This window comes from Oncorhynchus keta, chromosome 9 (genome assembly GCF_023373465.1).
Source record: "Oncorhynchus keta strain PuntledgeMale-10-30-2019 chromosome 9, Oket_V2, whole genome shotgun sequence".
NCBI classification, from domain to species: Eukaryota; Metazoa; Chordata; class Actinopteri; order Salmoniformes; family Salmonidae; genus Oncorhynchus; species Oncorhynchus keta.
In genome coordinates this window covers 29,845,049-29,866,621 of record NC_068429.1, presented here as the reverse complement: position 1 = coordinate 29,866,621, position 21,573 = coordinate 29,845,049, and the positions used below count along the sequence as shown (strand labels likewise).

The window sequence follows — 21,573 nt, the reverse complement described above, 5'->3', positions numbered from 1 at the left end:
AGAAATGATTTCTAGAAGAATTAAATGCTAGTGTAACGGGTGGGATTGGTGGAGAAACTGAAAAAGCAGGAGAGGTTGTCCTCCTCACCCATGTTGCTACCTTCTCCTCTACAGATCATCTTCCAGATCACCCCTCTGAACCTGACCCAGTGGCTGATGGTGCTGAAGCTCTCCCTGCCCGTCCTCCTGCTGGACGAGGTCCTAAAGTTAGCAGCCAGGAACTACATGGAGAACTACCCTGGTAAAGAGCTGGAGAAGCCCAGCAGCAAAGGCTGCTCTCTGTCTGCATGTATGGAGGGCATCTCCTGGCCCTTTGTGGCCCTCACCCTCCCCCTGGTGCTGTGGATTTACAGCACCGACACTAACATGGCAGACATGTTCTGGTCCTGACTGACTTGAGCACAACCCCTCCCCTCTCTCTCCTCCTGTGTGTGCATAGTTAGTGTATGTGTTTGTGTAGACTTGGAGTGTGCCTGCCGAGTGTGCATGAGAAGGACCTAGTTAAACACAAACTTAAAAAATAATATTCAGAAATCTTTTTGAAATTGTGAGTGGGTGAGGCTTTAGTGTGAGTGTCAGTTTGACAGTCACTCCTGTAGCTGTGGACTTTTTGCTGGTTCAAACAGAAAATAATGTTGTCCGTTTTTGTTGTCTATTTCCTTTTTAAATTCGATTTTTTAATGATTTGGGATTATCACTTTCTCTTTCACTGCAGTACAAATAATATTTTTGCGCTGCCCTTTTCATATTAGTAAACAAATTAGATATTTAAAAGCAGTCCATTGACCTGTACAGAGATTAACACTATTTTATGCAACTTTTTTTTGTTCATCATTTTGTAAATTGTTGGAACGGATTGCAGGAGGAGTGGCTAAGAGAACGGGTAGGGTCACCTTTTAATGTTTACTGTTGTCTTCAGTATAAACTTAGAACTCTTTCAGAGCCAATTGGTCAAGCACTAGATAGCAGGAGGTGGGTAAGATAATTGATTGTGTATGCATAGCTGAAAACGAAACAGAAGTATCCTGAAAATGGAAGCTACATGTTCTTTAACCTAGCATGAACTGTACTGGGGTTTTCATTTATGATTTAGTCGTCTCCCCCACATCAATGTAAAAATTACCTTTATGGATTTTAAAAAACACTTTTTGATTTGAAAAGCCAGTTTTTCTGCTGTAGGCAGAGCACAGCTACCTCAATGCAATCCATTTTGCTCATTTCTAGATTATTTCCCCTTCATGGCTTTAGTCTTTATTCAACATTTAGTCCATATAATTGACACTTGATGTGTGCCCCTATTTCCTTGTGCAGAAAACAAAAATCTAATTGGCCTTCCCTCGGTGATTTATTTTTAAGGGTATTTTGTCTTTGTATTTTTTATTTTACTTGACTTTTATTACATTTATTGTTGTTTTGTTGGCAGGATTGGGTTTAGGATGTAAATGTTGCTGTCTTTGTGGGTCATAATTTTGATTCAAAGGAGAAAAAAGGCTACATCATTTTTTACTTTAAAAATACAGGTTTTCCAATTGACTACTCCAACCATGAACTTGCGACACAAAAATCCCCCAAAGTTTTGTTTTTTTATATTTCAAGAAAAATACACTCATGAACCCTTTGAATCAAAGTGTTTTTGTCTTTCTTTACCTGGACTGCGTGAACGTGGTGTCCAGATCATTTCTATACAGTGTGGTTTTTGTATGGGCACATACTTGAATATAAATAATGTACAGTGTCTTTGAATGCTTCATCCTTATTGGGCGCAATTTAGCTGGCAGGGTGTGTTTATACAGACCTCTGATCTAAAGTATTTGTTTTCCCTCCGGATGGCTTACAAGTCTGTGAAAGGTACCATATACCTTTAGAATAGTAGTCCCAAGGAGTCCATACCATCACACTAGTATTATTGTCTACTAAATAGGTCTGCTTTTCAGCAATCCAACATGGAAACATACCCCTGTGAAGCATGTCTTTTGGTAGATGCCTTGGTTTGATTTCACTGTGTCTGTGTTCTTTAACAACGGTGTGCTTTCTCCTTCAATGCCTTCCACTGGCTTCCCTTTTCACTAGTGAGTATTCCCTTCCACCACCACACTCCTTAACACACCAATCACTTCACATCAAAAATGTACAATGGAGAGAGGACACCCTAGCTATAACATTTTGATCAACTACAGACATCAGCATATATTTTTGCGTTACATGATTGCCTTTGACCAGCTGAGACCATTAGATCAATACATTTCTGCTGTTCTTGTCCATCTGGTGCTCAGGCAGCTTTCTGCTGTTGCTGCAATTTGATGACGGCCAGGGCTGCTGCTCATCAGATTGAATTAACTTGTCTCTGACAGGCTATATCGATTCAGGATGGGCTTTTGACTGATGAGAGGCTTTAAAAAAAAAATGTATTCAGTGCAGACTAAAACCAGGACTCTGTCAAATGTTTTGACAGGCAGCCAATTCTGATCTCTTTTCCACTTATTGGTCTTTTGACCTATCAGATCTTTTCACATCAGATCTTTTTCAGAGCGAAAAAATATCAATGGGGCTGCCTGTCTGAACGCAGCCATAGAAGTCCGAGTTAGTTGGTTATGTTGTGGTTGATATTGGAATGAGGATATTTCAAGCCATGTCTACGTCATATTCCTGTTTTTCTTTGTCACCATTCTTCTAATGGACTTTATATGAGTGTGTCTATTTTCCCGCACACCTACACTTGCAGCTTAAGCTCCCACACAATCGCAGATATCAGTGTGGGTGTCAAATCTAGTGTTTTGTTGCATGGGAATATACTGGATCTAGTCTTTTGGCAATGCAGTAAAAATATATATTTTAGACATGTTTTTCTGTTCTGATATTTTGTACTCATCATATTTTCCCTTTCTCTACAGGTGATGACTAAAACCTGCCATTCCATCTAGTCTGATATGATAGCTGTAGAGACTAACTGTCCTGTTCAGCATGTGTGTTCTGGGTAGCATTACACCACGGATATCTTGACCCGCACTGTATATCAGTGGAGGCTATAGGAGGACGGGTCCATTTGTAATGGCTGAAATGGAATGGTACCAAACATGAAACTACGTTTGACTCCGTTCCATGAATTCCATTCCAGCCATTACAATGGGCCCGTCCTATAGCTCTTCCCACCAGCCTCCTCTGTATATGTGACCTTTCCAGACATGGGTACAATGCATTTATAGTATTTTCAAATGTTATGGGGAAAAATGACCAAATAGTAAGTGGAATGATATGGTGTGGGATTGGTGGGTGGGGGTTTAAATGACTTCTTATATCGTGGTTAGACTTGGGGGAAATGGTGCCGTTTTGGATTCTTATATGCATGGGAAGCCTTCCATGTCCCTGACATTCCTCCCTGCGGCTTCCTACCTTCAGTATTTCATACCAGGTTGACTAGTTTTATATCCATGTACAATACACAGTAGTGCATGCCCTCCAGCTGTGAGTAGCCATGCAATTTATCTAGATTTCTATAGTAAAATATTGTACAGAACTGCTTGACACGATAATAGATTTTACAGATAAATACTACAGTATCACTAATACTATTAAGTGTTTATCACTGATCATAAACATTTCCTATTGTTTGGGAATTTGCACAGTACTGGGCCAGAAGACACTGATTGATATCGGTGGAGTCTGAACTTTAACAATATTACCACTCAACTACTAATAGTTGTGAGAAACCAGGACAGAAGACTGGCTTTGATTTATTAGTGACTTGCAATATAGCTGTGTTCTATACCTGTTGAATAAAATTGTCCCTTTTTGTCTTATCATGCAATATCATGAAGCTGCAGTTAAACTGATGTGTTAACATAGTGGGGAGTTAATAGGAACATCTGTACATTTGATTGATCATTACCTGTGCTCAATGATTGTAACACACATCACTGAGATTGTGATTTCAGTTTAATAAACTATTGAAACTTTATTTGGGTCTATCATTGTGTCTTGTAGTCTGAGAGTGCCAGTCTTTGTGTTGTCATACCAACTCATTGTTTGACATATGTGTTTGACTTGGCAATGGAGTTGGCAAGTGTGCAAATAGACTAAACAAAAATATAACTGCAACAATTTCAAATATTTTTCTGATTTACAGTTCATATAAGGAAATCAGTCAATTGAAAAAAAATCCATTAGGCCCTATGGATTTCACATGACTGGAAACCGATATGCATCTGTGGTCACCAGATACCTTAAGAAAAGAATAAGGGTGTGGATCAGAAAACCAGTCAGTAGTGGGTGTGACCGTTTGCCTCATGCAGCACATCTTTGCATAGAGTTGATTGTGGCCTATGGAATGTTGTCCCACTCCTCTTCAATGACTCAAGTTGCTGGATATTGTCGGGAACTGGAACACGCTGATGATCCAGAGGATCACAAAAGTGCTCAATGGGTGACATGTCTGGTGAGTATGCAGGCCATGGAAGAACTGGGACATTATCAGCTTCCAGTAATTGTGTACAGATCCTTGCGACTTGGGGCAGTGTATTATCATGCTGAAACATAAGGGGATGGCGCCGGATGAATGGCACGACAATGGGCCTCAGGATCTCATCATGGTATCTCTGCATTCAAATTGGCATCGGTAAAATGCAATTGTGTTGTCCGTAGCTTATGCCTGCCCATACCATAAACCAACTGCCACCATGTGGCACTCTGTTCACAACGTTAACAGCAAAATCACCAACACAATGCCATACACATTGTCTATCTGCCCGGTACAAATGAAACCGGGATTACTCCGTGAAGATTACACTTCTCCAGTGTGCCAGTGGCCATCGAAGGTGAGCATTTTCCCACTGAAGTCTGTTACGATGCCTAACTACAGTCAGGTCAAGACCATGGTGAGGATGACAAGCATGCATATCAATCAAATCAAATGTTTTTATGAAGCCCTTTTTACATCAGCAGCCTAAAACCACAAACATTAAGAAACGCAGATGTAGAATCACAGTGGCTAGGAAAAACTCCCTAGAAAGGCAGGAACCTAAGAAGACACCTAGAGAGGAACCAGGCTCTGAGTGGTGGCCAGTCCTCTTCTGGTTGTGCCAGGTGGAGATTCTAAGAGTACATGGCCATTAAGGCCACATTGTTCTTTAAGATGTTCAAGCGTTCATAGATGACCAGCAGGGTCAAATAATAATCACAGTGCTTGTTGAGCGTGCAACAGGTCAGCACCTCAGGAGTAAATGTCAGTTGGCTTTCAGAGGTCGAGATAGCAGGTGTGGTAGAGAGTGAGAGAGAGAGGATTGAAAACAAGCGGTCCGGGACAAGGTTCAGTAGCACGTCCGGTAATCAGGTCAGGGTTCAATAGCCACAGGCAAAACAGCAGAAACTGGATCAGCAGCACAACCAGGTGGACTGGGGACAGCCAGGAGTTTTCAGGCCAGGTAGTCCTGAGGCATGATCCTCGGGCCCCAGTCCTCAGAGAGAGCGAGAGAGATGGAGAATTAAAGGGAGCATACTTAAATTCACACAGGACACAAGATAAGACAGGAGAATTTCACCAGATAGGACAGACTGACCATAGCCCCCCGGCACAGTCTATTGCAGGATCTTTCATTTCAGCTCATGACACTTTGGACCAACACTTTTTACATGTTGCGTTTATATTTTTGTTCAGTATAGCTAACCCAAGATAGTTAATCTGTGTTGTTTACAGTGGGAGAAAATGAAGCATAGTGTGCAGAACAAGCAAGGTAGGCGGGTTGTAACATATTTCCGTTAGGGAATGCCTCCTCTGTGAAGTAAGCTTGTGCACAAACTCAAATCGACCTTGCATTCCTAAACAACACGATTTTTTACAATTTAGTGCACTGTGTTCATAACATATTCTGGTTTTGGGAACAGGTATTTTTGGGGAATTGGTCTTTTGACCAATCAGACCACTTCTGAACAAATATATATGTTGTGATTGGTCAAAAGACCAATTAGGTTGGAACATACTGGGGTATGTTACGTTTAATACTGGATCTCCGAGGCATGTGTCGAAATCGCGAATCGGGTGCCGATTCACATTGGTGGAAAAAGTACCCAACTGTCATACATGAAAATGACTCAAGTAAAGGTAAAAGTCACCCAGTAAAATTCTACTTGAGTAAAAGTCTAAAAGTATTTGGTTTAAAATATACTTTTAAGTATCAAAAGTAAAAGTATAAATCATTTCAAATTCCTTATATTAAGCAAACCAGATGGCACCATTTTTATTTATTTATGGAAAGCCACGGGCACACTCCAACATTTAGACATAATTTACAAAGGAAGTATGTGTGTTTAGTAATCCGCCACAACAGAGGCAATACAAATGACCAGGGATGTTCTTTTGATAAATGGGTGAATGTAACTAATCTCAGCAAAAAAAGAAACGTCCCTTTCTCAGGACCATGTCTTTCAAAGGTAATTCGTAGAAATCCAAATAACTTCACAGATCTTCATTGTAAAAATGTTAAACACTGTTTCCCATGCTTGTTCAATGAACCATAAACAATTAATGAACATGCACCCGTGGGACAGTCGTTAAGACACTAACAGTTTACAGACGGTAGGCAATTAAGGTCACAGTTATGAAAACTTAGGACACTAATGAGGCCTTTCTACTGACTATGAAAATCAACAAAAGAAAGATGCCCAGGGTCCCTGCTCATCTGTGTGAACGTGCCTTAGGCATGCTGCAAGGAGGCATGAGGACTACAAATGTGGCCAGGGCAATAAATTGCAATGTCTGTACTGTGAGATGCCTAAGATGGCGCTACAGGGAGACAGGATGGACACCTGATCTTCCTCGCAGTGGCAGACCACGTGTAACAACACCTGCACAGGATCGGTACATCCAAACATCACACCTGCAGGACAGGTAGGACAGACATCACCGGCAACAACGTCTCCTATGGGCACAAACCCACCGTCGCTGGACCAGACAGGACTGGCTAAAAGTGCTCTTCACTCATGTGTCGCGGTTTTGTCTCTCCAGGGGTGATTGTTGGATTTGCGTTTATCGTCAAAGGAATGAGCGATACACCGAGGCCTGTACTCTGGAGCGGGATCGAGTTGGAGGTGGAGGGTCCATCATGGTCTGGGGCGGTGTGTCACAGCATCATCGGACTGAGCTTGTTGTCATTGCAGGCAATCTCAACGCTGTGCGTTACAGGGAAGACCTCCCCCTCCCTCATGTGCTACCCTTCCTGCAGGCTCATCCTGACATGACACTCCAGCATGACAATGCCACCAGCCATACTGCTCGTCCTGTGCGTGATTTCCTGCAAGACAGGAATGTCAGTGTTCTGCCATGACCAGCGAAGAACCTGGATCTCAATCCCGTTGAGCACGCCTGGGACCTGTTGCATCGGAGGATGAGGACGAGGGTCATTCCCCCCAGAAATGTCCATGAACTTGCAGGTGCCTTGGTGGAAGAGTGGGGTAATATCTCACAGCAGGAACTAGCAAATCTGGTGCAGTTCAGATGCACTGCAGTACTTAATGCAGCTGGTGGCCACACCAGATACTGACTGTTACTTATTGTGACCCCCTCTTTGTTCAGGAACACATTATTCAATTTCTGTTAGTCACATGTCTGTGGAACTTGTTCAATTTATGTCTCAGTTGTTGAATCTTGTTATGTTCATATAAATAATTACACATGTTAAGTTTGTTGAAAATAAACGCAGTTGACAGTGAGAGGACGTTTCTTATTTTGCTGAGTTTATTTTCCTGTCCTGCTCAGCATTCAAAATGTACTTTTGGATGTCATGGAAAATGTATGGAGTAAAAAGTACAATATTTTCTTAAGGAATGTAGTGAAGTAAAAGTAGTTAAATATACATAATAAAGTACAGATACCCCCAAAAACGAGTTAAGTAGTGCTTTGAAGTATTTTTACTTAAGTATTTTACACCACTGCACTTTCAGAACAACGTTCAAAACAACAGGAGACTCGGAAATCTCTTGACTTCCGACTTCAGTAGTTCAGGACAACTGGGAAGTCTGGGAAAAAAAACTAGCCTCGACTGGGAAAAATCGTTTTGAACGGTCATCCAACTCGGAATTCCAACTCGCGAACTCGGGCCTCTTTGTAAAACTCCTATTGTCTGAATATCACTGACGTCATGATTTGACCTTGTAAATCATCAACGATGTCCGAAGCTTCGTTTGATCATGCTTTTTAAAACCATGTGTTGAAAAATGCGAGATCCCACTGATTTCGCCTTGTTTTCGGTGCTTTATTCAATTGAACTGCTTTCAAACACCCACCTGTACAGGAAATCGTACTTCTAAATATATTTAGGAATTTGTGCAAGGACTTTCACCTGACTGGTAGTTCACAATGGGAACTATGGAACATTCAGGGGAAGTGAGGGTATGACGTCGAATTCTGCTTTAGGAACACTATTTTGAAAAAAGCTTTTGTCTGAAGCATCCTAAATAATGTCATAGATTACATTTTGGAAAAATAGTACCTTTGAAGGCAAAAAACGGAAGTATGATGTGAATTTAGAAATCCAACTGAGTGTAGGCTATTAAAACCAAATATTTACCGCTGCACCACGGATTAGTGGAGAAAAACTCTTAATAATCACACATTGCTATTTATTGCTGTCCAGCAGATGTCACTAATATGCATTGTGAACAGATAATGAATCACCTAGTAAATAACCTATTTTTGACACAACTGGCTGGAAAGCCTCAATGCTTCAGGAAGCTTCGTTTCCTCATCTCTCTCAATTCAATTTAAGGGCTTTATTGGCATGGGAAATATATGTTAACGTTGCCATAGCAAGTTAACTAGATAATAAACAGAAGTTAAGTAAACAATAAAAATGAACAGTAAACATTAACAAAAGTTCCAAAAGAACAATGACATTACAAATGTAATTTTATGTGCAAATAGTTAAAGTAGAAAAGGGAAAATAAATAAACATGGGTTGTATTTACAATGGTGTTTGTTCTTCACTGGTTGCCCTTTTCTTGTGCCAACAGGTCGCACACCTTGCTGCTGTGATGGCACACTGTGGTATTTCTCCCAATAGGTATGGGAGTTTATCAAAATTGGGTTTGTTTTTTCAAATTCTTTGTGGATCTGTGTAATCTCAGGGAAATATGGGTTCTCTCCCTCCCTCTTTCAAAGTCACTAAGATCTCTTCTAGCCATGCTAGCCAAAACAATGGGCAACTGATCCTAAGCATTATGGGATGCTCATACACCTGTGTGGAAGCACCTGCTTTCAATATACTTTGCATCCCTTATTTACTCAAACGTTTGCTTTATTTTGGCAGTTACCTGTATGTATGTAATATTGTTAGCATGTCAGCTAATTAGAATGGACATAGAAAGCAGTTATCTAAAGTACTTAAGTAAAAATACTTGAAAGTACTACTTCTGTCATTTTTGGGGGTATCTGTACTTTTGATAACTTTTACTTCACTAAATTCCCAAAGAAAATAATATACTTTTTACTCCATACATTTTTGCTAAAACCCCAAAGTACTTGTTACATTTTGAATGCATATCAAGAGAATATTCCTGGTCATCCCTACTGCCTCTGATCTGGTGGACTCACTAAACACATTCTTCACTTGTAAATTCTGTCTGTGTTGAAGTGTGCCCCTGGATATCTGTCAACAAAAAAAAGGTTCCATCTGGTTTGCTTAATATAAGCAATTTTGAACTATTCATACCATACTAAAGTATATTTTTTCCACACTAGAAAGTTACTATTGTACTACAACTACTGTACTCCTATATTGTGGACTTGTCGATTTGAATGGAGTTTATTTAAGCAATACGGCCAAGGGGGTGTGGTATATGCCCAATATACCATGGCTAAGGGCTGTTCTTACACATGATACAACACGGAGTGTCTGGACACAACCCTTAGCCGTGGTATATTGGCTATATATCACAAACAACTGTTTACCAACGTAATTAGAGCAGTAAAAATAACTGTTTTGTCATACCTGTGATATACCACGGCTGTCAGCCAATTAGCATTCAGGGATCGAACCACCCAGTTTAAAATAATCATTAGCCTACTGTATCCACTTTACGTGAACAGCCCACAAGGTGGCATTGTGGTGTCATATTAGGCATTCCGGAAGTGCCATTTGCCCAGAAGTATCACACCTGCAAGGCGGGTTGATTTCAATTACTGTAGTATATAATTCGCATTTTCTCAGTCCATACGAAGAGAATAATGCAACAATAGATGGTTAACTCTCCATTCTATCATCTTAGCTGCAATGTTCAAATAAAGACAGATATAAATGGAATATAGGCTACATCCAAGTTTCGCTTAGATGATTATGCTTATAGGATTTACTGAAATATCAATAAATTATCTACTGCCTGATCATTGTTATGTGGAATACAGATGAATACATGTATACCTTGTCTCTTTAATTGAACGGAAACCGAGCGCAACCACTGTCAATCATATTCCGTCTGGCCCCTCCCTTTCCTGCAGCCCTCTGTCTCCAGTACGAGACTGGAACACGCAACCACAGGGGTCTATAGGCGATGAACGGTGAAGATCTGGATAAACTGTACACTAACAATGAACCGCGAAAACATGGGATAACAAGGCAAAACAAATGATAATTTATCCTCGATTCGGGATAGGAACAAGATAAAATGAATTTGTTGTGGGGAAACCATCATTCTTTCTTTTCTCTCATTTTATGCCATTCTCCTTGGACGCTGAGCTGGTATAAAGATCTAGGAACAGCTGGAGCCGGTGATCATGGAACAGGGATGTTGTCATCTGAGTAAACGAAGTTAATCGATTATGGAATATATGGAAAAATCTTGACTTGAATAAGACAATGGAAAGTAAGTAGTTGGAGAGCCATTATCACTTTCTCATCACACGGGAGTTCTATATCCAGAAGATCATCCGCTCAGATTTTTTTCTGGAATAATGCAGAAGAGGCGAGACCATCATCAAATATGATTCGTGTCTGACACATTCCCAGGTTTGAGTGATAAGCCTATTGCTATTGTTGACGATTAAATATATTGTCACTGCGAATCGGTAAAGAGGTGATAACACTTAAATTGTCAGTTTTTGAACTGGTTTAACATACCATTAATATGAATGGTATTTTTCTATAGTAGTTTCTCTCGGTACATTCAGATTTTTTCCCTATCAGATACTGTATGATAGACGAGAAATAACGAGCCCCGTAGACTACTGGTGACATCACCCCAGTCAGATCTACTGCTGTACAGTAAATATCAACAATGGTAGAGCCTGTGGGATTTATTGAAGCATGGAAAGCGCAGTTCCCCGAGTCGGACCCCCCAAAGATGGAGCTCAGGTCAGTGGGGTGCATCGAACAGGAGCTTGAGAAGTGCAAAGCCTCCATCCGGCGGCTAGAGCTGGAGGTTAACAAGGAGCGCTTCCGTATGATCTACCTGCAGACGCTGCTGGCCAAGGAGAGGAAGAGTTATGACCGCCAGCGCTGGGGTTTCAGGAAGGCCCAGGTGAACGAGGTAGGGGACCAGGCAGGGCTGGGCGCTGAGTCTCAGCAGCCACATGTGCAGGAACAGGGGGAGCGGAGCCGGTTCCAACCGGTGGGGGAGGCTAGGTCCAAACCTAGACCCCCTCCAGCCCGGAAGTCAGCCTCCCACGGAGACGGGCTGGAGCTCCAGTCTGCCTTCGAGGTACCCCAGCAGGTAGAGCCCTGTGAGACAGACGGCCTCTCGCCCTCCAAACAGAAAGGAGGTATATCCCCTCGCCGCCAAAACCCACCCCCAAACAAGGACCTACTGTCTGACCCCAATGACAAGCTTGGCATGGGACTGGGGGTGGCAGCGCTGAGGTCTAACTTTGAGAGGATCAAGCGGGCCAACTCTCACTCTGCCGGGGATGGAGGGAAGAGCCAGGAGAAGCAGCAGCCCTTCTACACCAACATGGACTTTCACCATGACAGGGGCCTGGTCAGGGTCAATGACCGAGACGTCTCTGACAAGATCAGCACCCTGGGCAGCCAGGCCATGCAGATGGAGCGCAAGAGATCTCTGCACTCCCTGCCAGGCAACTTGGCCACTGTGGCAGGTGAGCTCCGCACTCGGCCTGTCTACAGGGGGCGCTCTACAGAGAGCACCTGTGGGTACGATGCTGAATACGAGGATGGGGACCCCAACCCACGCCACCCCAAGGCCAACGGGGGCAAACAGCCCCCTCCACCCCCATGGCAACCCTCTGACTTCCAGCCTTACACCAGCGTCTACGTGGGCGGGGTGATGATGGGCGAGGGTGGGGGGGATGGAAGAGGGGGCGTCATCATGAGGGACCACATCGGAGAAGAGCACCACCTGACCTGGCCCCGGCGCTCCTACTCTCCCGGGAGCTTTGAGGACGTGGGGGGCGGAGGCGGCGGCTACACACCAGACTGTAGTTCCAATGAGAACCTAACATCCAGTGAGGAGGACTTCTCGTCTGGCCAGTCCAGCCACGTCTCACCCAGTCCCACCACTGCCTATCGCCGGCCCTTCAGGGAGAAGAGCCGCTCACCCTCGCAGAACTCCCAGAACTCCCAGCATTCGTTTGACAGCAGCAGTCCCCCCACGCCACAGTCCCAGAAGCGCCAACACCAGCAGGGCCACGTGGTCATGTCCGAAGCTACCATTGTGAGCGTCCGCAAGACTGGCCAGATCTGGCCCCCACTCGATCCGAACTCCACACCGGCCAGCAGAGCCTCCCATGACAACAGTTTCCATGGAGACCTGGGTGAGTGGCGGCTGCCCTCTAATCTTAGCTCTAGTCGCTGCTCCGTTCATGTCTGGAGATTTAAGAGGCTGTTGCACGCTGACCGCTGCCTGGCAGGGTTGACTGACTGCCATGTATGGAGGAAGGGGGATGTGTTCATAGTCTCATCATACACACCGGTAGGATTTAGTCTAGACCATCTAAACTAGTGAAATCTAATGGTTTCAATTGCAATCTCACAACTGCTGGTCCTGGAATTGGTGCACTTGATTATTGTGTGTAGTTTCTGGTACTTTACATGTTCCTTGGCTGAAATGTCAGGTTTGACCTCCTGACTGAGACAAACCATAGAAACCTGCCTACTCGGTGATCTCTTCACTGTCTGTTCATTACACGGTCATAGTTCCACTAAACCTTGTGAGACATGGGGCTCCTCCTACAAATCGCAGAACAATGAATTGTGAGCATTGTTTTCTTTTGTCTGGGTAAGCAGCTTTCCCCTCCTCATTCACTCTTCTCTCAGTGCATTTTGACGCTGTTGTCTTCTCCACCTTGTCTCTGAGCAGGTACGCTCTTTGTGAAGAGGATAGAGGGATACATGAGCCTCAAAGTGTGTGTGTCACTCAGTGACTGTGTGTGTTTGTGTTTATACCTGACTGTGTCTTCTGAGTGGCCTTGTGTAGGAGAGTTACCTCTATCTTCCTGGAATGTGAGTTCAGTTGAGTGAATAACAAATGCAGTCAGTCCGAGTTGAGACAGGGAGGTCTTCCTCAGACACACGCTTGGATCCCAGGGTTCCGTGCGTGGAATTCCAACCACAGGTGTTTGTGAGCCTCAGCCAGCCAACTATGGGAGACAGAGGATGTGTCCCAAATGCATGCCATGTCCCCTATGTAGTGCACTACAAAAGCAGTGTACTATATGTGGGAACGAATGCCATTTGGGACGCCGGCTGAGAGAGGCTTTTGACTCAGTCCACGACTATTTCTGAAACCCAACCAGCTTTTTTCTAAAAAGCTTTTACTGTAGTCCTGGACAAAAGAAAGCTATCTCTTCCCCTCTCTCTCTCCCCAAACAATCATCTTCAGTAATATCTTTAACCTGTTCGTCGTCTCCAGGCCCAATTATGTCTGGAGCTAACAGAGTGGTTAGCTCGGAGCTAGAGGCTTGGGCGGTTGGGTTCAAATGCGCTAGCTGCAGTGGTGTCATGTGACGTGGCTCCTTCTGACCTGGTTTCCCTGGGCTTTCTGCTGACAAGGTGAGTGGCGTTTTAGAGCCCGCCCTCCCGCAGAAGCCCTGGCACCCTATTAGAGCAGACCGAGCTGTGGGTCGTTGATCAAGCTGTGGGTCGTTGGCAGCAGGCACCTGTTCCTGTGCCAGGATGAGCCCTGTGTGTGTGCAGAGAGGCAGATAAGACTGTCTGCTCTGCTCTGGTGGTGGTGGTGGTGGGGGTGGTGGGGTGGGGGGGTTAGTGTGCAGCAGCTGCACTAACCCCTGTACTGAGGGTGTGACAGGAAACAGACTCTCTCTCGCTCCAGCATTGGTGATGTTCTCTTTGATTGGGAATGATCTGTATTCTGCGAGTCAAAAATATCTCCTTGTATTCTTAATCATTTCAGAGTCTTCATTACTGTTGACCCATTTTCATCTATAGGGACATCATTCATGATTGTTGAATTCAGGCCTGTAGGGTATACCTGCTTTGCTTCCAGTGACATGCGCTCACACTTGTAAAGATTGAAAGTGATGAATAGCACATAGCCACCCTCTTATTGAAAATCCCTCCACAAACAGTGTCCATCTCTCATTTCTCTGGCCTTGCTCTATGCTAGACTGGCTGGCTGGCTGGCTGGCTGGCTGGCTGGCTGGCTGGCTGGCTGGCTGGCTTGCTGGGGCTGCAGGCAGGCTGCACAGTAAGAGGCCTAGCATGTGGCTAACGCTCTTACTCCTTCCCAGCTGTGATCTGTGGGATTATCTCACTCTTGTCTGGTCTCTTTGTTTTAGTACATTTCACACAACAATAGGCAGAGCGGGGTCAGTTACAATGCCACAGACAATGTGGGAGATTTTGCACTCATGTATTTGGGGGATAATCTGGATTTTGAAATGTATGGAATCTGTTAGATGACGCTCCTGGGACGGAGAATAGGATATGTTTCCTGATAGTGGTTGGCTGAGTGAGGATGATGGTGAGGATGAGGAGGAAGAGGATAAAGCTGAGGCAGAGTGCAAGGCTGATATATGGTTTCTTGCTTCACTGGTCAGGGATGCGGGGGCTGTAGAGGCACAGATGGGAAGAGCTCTCCCGTTGCGTAACAGAATACACACACACAAACAAACTCACACACATCTTGGGGCTGTAAGCAGTGGGTTTGTGTGCATGCGAGTGTGTGTTTGCGTGAGTGTGTGTGTGCCCAAGCGTACATGTGAGTGTATGCATGTGTCATGACCAGGTGCTGGAGGCTGTTTGTTCGTTCTACAGCTAGCTGGGCTGTTGGATTCCTCCTCGCTATGCTGGAGTGAGTGTTCACAGTGAAATGGTCCTCTAGCAGAAGGCTTTTCTCTTAATGGCTGCCCTGACTCTGGAGAGAGCGAGAATACTCTCTGTGGACGATTCAGGCCATCTGCTAGCTAGGGCTTCTCTCCTCGTCCTCTCTACTCACTCTCTTCTTCCTCTTCTCCACTCCATGGTCTATCTCTCTCCCCGTGGTAGATGGCCTTGGTGTAAACACCAAACTAATTGTCCCTTTGGCCTGTTGGAGTGGGTGTTTTTCAGGATTAACTGTATTCATGGTGGTCAATCTAAAATGTCTAATCTTTAGATTGAGAGAGAGAGAAGGAGCGTGAAAGATGGAATTAGAGTGAGTGAGGGAAGACAACTTCTCCTTCTCAGTGCTCACATACAAGCGTCATTCAACGGAGAAGAAACCAGGAGAAGCTTGGGCTGACAAAATGTTCCCAAAATGTGTAGGATTCTAAACACAGGTACAGACAGCTAGCTTTCTCAATGTAGCGTCAGGGAAGCAGTACAACTGACCAGATGATTTCATGATTTACGTTCAGGCAGCTTTCTGACAGACCCTCTTCCTCATGCATAGCCTGAAATAGACCTTCATCTCACCAGCAGGAGAATGGAAGCTAGTTGTAGCTATTCACATTCCAAGGAAAGACTTAAATTGATGAAATACAGAACATGAAAATTGGGACACACTCACTTAAACACTATCAAAAGAGAGGGGACAGAAATAGTCACATGGAAATGTAAGACTGAGGGAAGAAGTTCAAACTGAAAGTGGATGAAAGAGTTCAGGTGAGATATAGAGAAGCTCATAATCTTGGCTATAAGTAGGTGGATTTTAAAGGGAGTGAAAGAGGGCTCCTCAAATGTAGGGATTATTTGAGGCAGCCTATGTTGTGTTTGTCCAATTCAATTTATCCTCTTTGGTTTACCGATGGCCTCATAAGCTTCATATCATTATCTCTGTGACCTATTTCACATGGGTAGGGGGTAAACTGGTTAAACCTACAGATTGGGTGGAATTAGACACACATCTAGGGTAAGTGTACTTATTAAGCCCACATACCCGTTAAACTCACTTCCATCTTTGGATTCAAATAATGACGGTTTTCTTTTTTTTTTACATTTCTGCTGTTTAGTGTTTGTTTCAACTAAATAAACAGTTCCCACTAGTGGCCATTTTCAAATACTTTATGTAATATTAAGAGATTGTTGTACTGATGTATGCACATGATAGCATATTTCATGGGCAGTAATGACTATCTCTTGCCAATTGAATATATGGGTTTTTCATGCCTGCATGTCACAGTCACACAAAAGCAACATAACTTGCAACTGCATCAAGATAATAGATTTCAGGCATTCACAGCATACCCTTTTTAATGCATTTTGTCTTGTTTTACTGTTAAATTAACCTTCCATTGTATACATAGATTACATTTGTGTAAATTTGACATTTATCTCAGGTGGGCTTAAAAGGTACAGTAGCACCAAAAGCACCCCCTCTATGCAGAATGCGAATGGCAATAAATACATATTGTTCAATATGATTAATACTAACTGTGTATATTTATACCCCAAACCATTGGTTTCCAAATATTTTATGAGTAGACTTTGCTATTCTCTATTTTTTTACCATAAATGACTGTTGTTCCAATTAAGCCCAGTGTGCTCCTATTAAGCCCAGTGTGCTCCTATTAAGCCCAGTGTGCTCCTATTAAGTCCAGTGTGCTCCTATTAAGCCCAGTGTGCTCCTATTAAGCCCAGTGTGCTCCTATTAAGCCCAGTGTGCTCCTATTAAGCCCAGTGTGCTCCTATTAAGCCCAGTGTGCTCCTATTAAGCCCAGTGTGCTCCTATTAAGCCCAGTGTGCTCCTATTAAGGGTTTGCATTGAACCACATGGGGATAGTATGTTGATATTCCTAATATTCAATGAACATGAGCATAAATCTTTTTTCTTCTTTAGATTGAAGTTGATTAAAACACACAAACTACAGTTCTGCATATTATGCATCTGGCCCTGGTGTCTTTACCAAGATGAGGAACAACTAGAAACCTCTGTACTCTCTCCAAAACGTTTGGAGTGGACAGGTAGTCGTTGACGCAGAGTGAGAAGAATAAGAGCAGGTTTCAGGCATAACTGAGATACAGTAGAAGACCTACAAGTGATGGACAAAAAGGCAAACGAATGGTGGACAAAAAGATGTCTATTGGGCGACTACTCATGTACTTTTGGGTGGGGGCATTGTCATATTGTTGTCCTTCATTCATCCAGGTGATTCCGTTTGTTGGTCCACCACCTGTACCTTTGTAATACAACAGTAGAGAGGGAGATTTGAAACAGTCTTCAGACAGGCTTTAGGAAGACTAGTTGAACTAAGCAACAAGAATAGCAGTACAGCAAATGTGAATCAGCTTTCAGATAATTCATTGAAAGTTGTGTGTGTTCTAGTCTTTGTGCATGGCTTCTTATCCACAGTGGGCCAGTGAGGGTACATTTAGTTTATAACCAAGCAATAACACACGTGATTCAACCAGTCATGTCTTGATTGAAGTCTATGATTAGTTGATTAGTTAAATCAGGTACGTACTGTTTGACAAGACCTGAATTCCACATTGATCTCTGTGTATACCATTGGGCCCTGTTATGAGGGCTACTTTCATGATGAATAGTAATCATCAGTTTATATTAATCTCCCCTACAATTATTAAAAATAATCACATTTTACATAAGAAATGTACATTTGGAACATTTGGAAATGAAAATAGATTATTTATGAAGTGGGCTTATTTTGAACACCCATTAAACCCACTCTGGGCATATTTGATCAAATACTTCACATTTAATTTTTTCTCCACTTTTCTTACAGATATTAAGGCAGTATACAGTATTTTAGAAATGTCTAAACTTAGATTTTGGTGTGCTTAATAGGTACACTTACCCTAAACGTACACACATGGCCCCTGTACCTATGACACGGATCACCTACACAGAGGGGTAGAGAGGTCGGAGGATGTATGAAACATGCAAATGACCTGCTTATACTTGTGAAATCTGAGGCCGTCGTTTATGCAATCTCTCTCATTATTTAACATTTTCATTACCGTCATATTAACCATATCATTTAGATTTGAGCCTATGTGTTAGCCTTATATTTCAGGTTAGGCTTTGACATGTTGATTTGCCTTGGTCCTGTCTAGAGACTTTGAGAGAGAGTTGATGTGGCCTAGCCAGTATACCTGAGCATGTGTTGAAATGAGAAAGAGGTGGACACAGCACCCCCCAGAATGTATAGGTCTCTTGTTTGACTTTGTCATAGACATGTGTAATCCAGGGGAACATGTATTATTTATACTACCATGATTCATTGGAAGGTTTGGGTAGGGGAATGCTGATCCAGGACCTGTTTTTTTATTATTTGAGGCTGGTTGTCGTTGTACCAAAAACGGGCAGACCTGACCTAAGCTTAGCCGAAAGGGACACTTTGTCCACCCCACCATCCCTCCCACGGCCGACTCTTGCAAGGGCCTTATGTTAGACAGTCACAATCCTTGGCCATCCCCAGAGTTATTTCCTGTGTCTTGGATTGAACACAGCCTCTGGCCCTTTGTGGCTGTTGGACGACCCCCCGCTTTCTCTGTGTGTCATTGATTAAATATGTTAGTAGTTGAGATGTGATGTTGGTAGAAGTGTGTCAGTCCAGGGAGCCATGAAGCCAGGCTGTGGTGTGGTGTCATATAAAGGGGCTTGGTGTCCCTGACCTCTGATTCAATCGGGACAATTTCATCACTGCCACAGTGTGTGTATGTGGGTGAGTGTCTGTGCGTGGGTGACTGTGCGTGTTTGTGTGCGTGCGTGTACACAGGCATCAAACACACTGACTTGAAACACATGCTTACAATACCCAGGCTTGTGAGAACTGTGAGCCGTGTAGTGGTGTGTGTCAGGGGAGTTTCACTCCCAATGTAAATTCTGTATGATGCAGCCATCAGCTGACATGACAGGGAACTGTAGCATGGTCACAGCAGCAGTGTCTGTGTGAATGTGAGTGGGCTGCCAGGAGGAGGTGTGTGTGTGTGTGTGTGTGTGTGTGTGTGTGTGTGTGTGTGTGTGTGTGTGTGTGACTGCGTGTGCGCGCGCGTGTGTGTGTGTGTGACTGCGTGTGTGGGCGGACGATGGAGAGGAATGATTGGTTTAACAGGCATTTAAAACAGTAAAGCAGTCAGCATTACCTCCAGCCAACCCCGCATTCACTAGTACTACTGTGTGGCACAATGACCCCTTTTTCACACTGGATTAGTGTGTGTGTGTGTGGGTGGGGGGGGGGTTGTGTGACTGCCAGGGACTCTTAAAGGCCTTTTTCAGCCTCCACTGTTGAGTGATTGTGGCATCGGAAGCCCGTGTAACCACAGAAGGCAAACAGGGGAGTGAAACCAAAAGGCTCAGAGTGGAGGAGGGGGTGGATGGAGGGTTGGATGAGAGGAGGAATGGGGGAGTGGATCTCTTCACAGAGCCAGCTGGTGAGGAGACTGCTCTTTCTCCCTCTACAGTAGAGGCAACGAGGGAAGAATCCCCCCTGATGAGCCCTGGGACCAATACTACAGGAAAATGGTCCCTTTGTTCTGGTTGAGAGAATTTCATACATGACTTGGAGCACGGTGCTAGATAGGATTAGTCGTTTTTTGTTCAGAATATCACTTGGTGAGTTGCTTGTGTTCTGTCAGACATGGTTTACAGCCTGTTTGTAGGAGTAGATGGTTGGTTTGTCTTGTGCTGTAGGATATAGCCATATTGTAGACGGCCTAGCTGGCTGTGTGTGGGCGTGATCAGGGCAGATGGGTGGGGTGTCTCCAGGCTGCAGTCAGACCTCCAGTGAGAGTCAAAATGCCTGGCTGCGGTCTGCTGTTGTTCTGGGCTGGGCATTTTATCTAGGCCTGGGGTAGAGTAGGACAATGACCCCCACCATGGGGAAGAGCAGCAGACGGACCTGCTCCCGCCCTGGACAGACGGCACAGCCCAACAGCACACACACTAGATTTCTGCTACCCGACCCGAGCCCGATAGGCCCCAACATTATACCTCAGGTTAAGGCCAGATAGGCCAATCTTTTCATCAATAACTAGGGTACTGGCAGGGTATCACTAAATGAATCGTTAACATTTTGAAGCTGAGCCATTTGCTCGTGCTCTGTACAGTCATATCTAAGATCATAACATGGTGTCAGAATAGTTTCAACCTCGTCAAATATAAGACAGGAGAGATTATTTCACAGAACATAATAATGTTTCTTGAGTTTTGTCTGAGTGACGAAAAGTAGCTGCTGTCTCATTTCTCGACATTGAGCCAAGCAGAGCCGTTGCTATGGATGTTCAGACTCAGAACCACCATGAGCAGAGCGCATGCAGAGCGAGTGACAGACAGAGAGGAGCAGCTAATGGATATACTAACGGAGGAAGGTATTTCTGGTTACAGGCAGGGCCGGGCCGGGCCTTAAATTTGGCAGAAGCAATTGGGCCTGAGTAGGGTACTGCCTGAACCTCGCGGGCATGGCTAGGGCTCAAGATTCAAGATTCATGCGTGTGCAGGGCTCTAACACGCGCACACACACACACACACACACACACACACACACACACACACACACACACACACACACACACACACACACACACACACACACACACACACACACACACACACACACACACACACACACACACACACACACACACACACACACACACACACACACACACACACACACACACACACACACACACACACACACACACACACACACACACACACACACACAGGGTGCCATGGGTAGTCACCCTCTCAAGTGTTTCTGTATATGTCGGTGTGTATGTGTTTTTGCTGGTTTCCATGCCAAATCTCCAACCACAAACTTCCCTCAGTTGCAGCTATGGTGACAGACAGCTCTTGTAAGAAAAAAAACTGGAATATCCCTCTCATACATTCTTTTCATCACATGTCCCTGCCTGCCCTTTTGGAAAAGCGTCCATATTGGCGATCTCTGTCGGGACAAAGCCCCAGTCGCAGGCTGCAGTACAACAAATCTGTGTTTGCATCCATCTCTACATGCTCAGCAGTCTCCACAGGCCATTTGTCTTGTAGTGGTGTAACTGCTTCCAAATCAAACTTTATTTTCCACTTGTGCCGAATATAACAAGTGTAGACTTTACCGTGAAATGCTTACTTACAAGCCCTTAACTTCTTTGGGATAGGGGGCAGCATTTTCACTTTTGGATGAAAAGCGTGCCCAGAGTAAACTGCTTCCTACTCAGTCCCAGATTAGTATTG

General features: G+C 44.0%; 2 protein-coding genes across 5 annotated transcripts in view; both read left to right on the top strand.

The window, feature by feature from the left end:
* Window positions 1–3,955, top strand: part of LOC118387472 (sarcoplasmic/endoplasmic reticulum calcium ATPase 2) — a 52,002-nt gene extending 48,047 nt beyond the window's left edge. For 2 of the 4 annotated variants that reach the window (XM_052525651.1, XM_035775867.2), the window contains one exon: window positions 115–3,955. In XM_052525651.1, coding sequence (XP_052381611.1) covers window positions 115–390 — 276 coding nt within the window. In that variant the 3' untranslated portion in view covers window positions 391–3,955. The remainder of the gene's footprint in view (window positions 1–114) is intronic. The other 2 variants (XR_004826418.2, XM_035775866.2) reach the window with 2 other exon arrangements.
* Window positions 3,956–10,488: 6,533 nt separating this feature from the next.
* Window positions 10,489–21,573, top strand: part of LOC118373619 (breakpoint cluster region protein-like) — a 202,279-nt gene continuing 191,194 nt past the window's right edge. Inside the window, exon 1 of the mRNA XM_052525649.1 lies at window positions 10,489–12,751. Coding sequence (XP_052381609.1) covers window positions 11,260–12,751 — 1,492 coding nt within the window. The 5' untranslated portion in view covers window positions 10,489–11,259. The remainder of the gene's footprint in view (window positions 12,752–21,573) is intronic.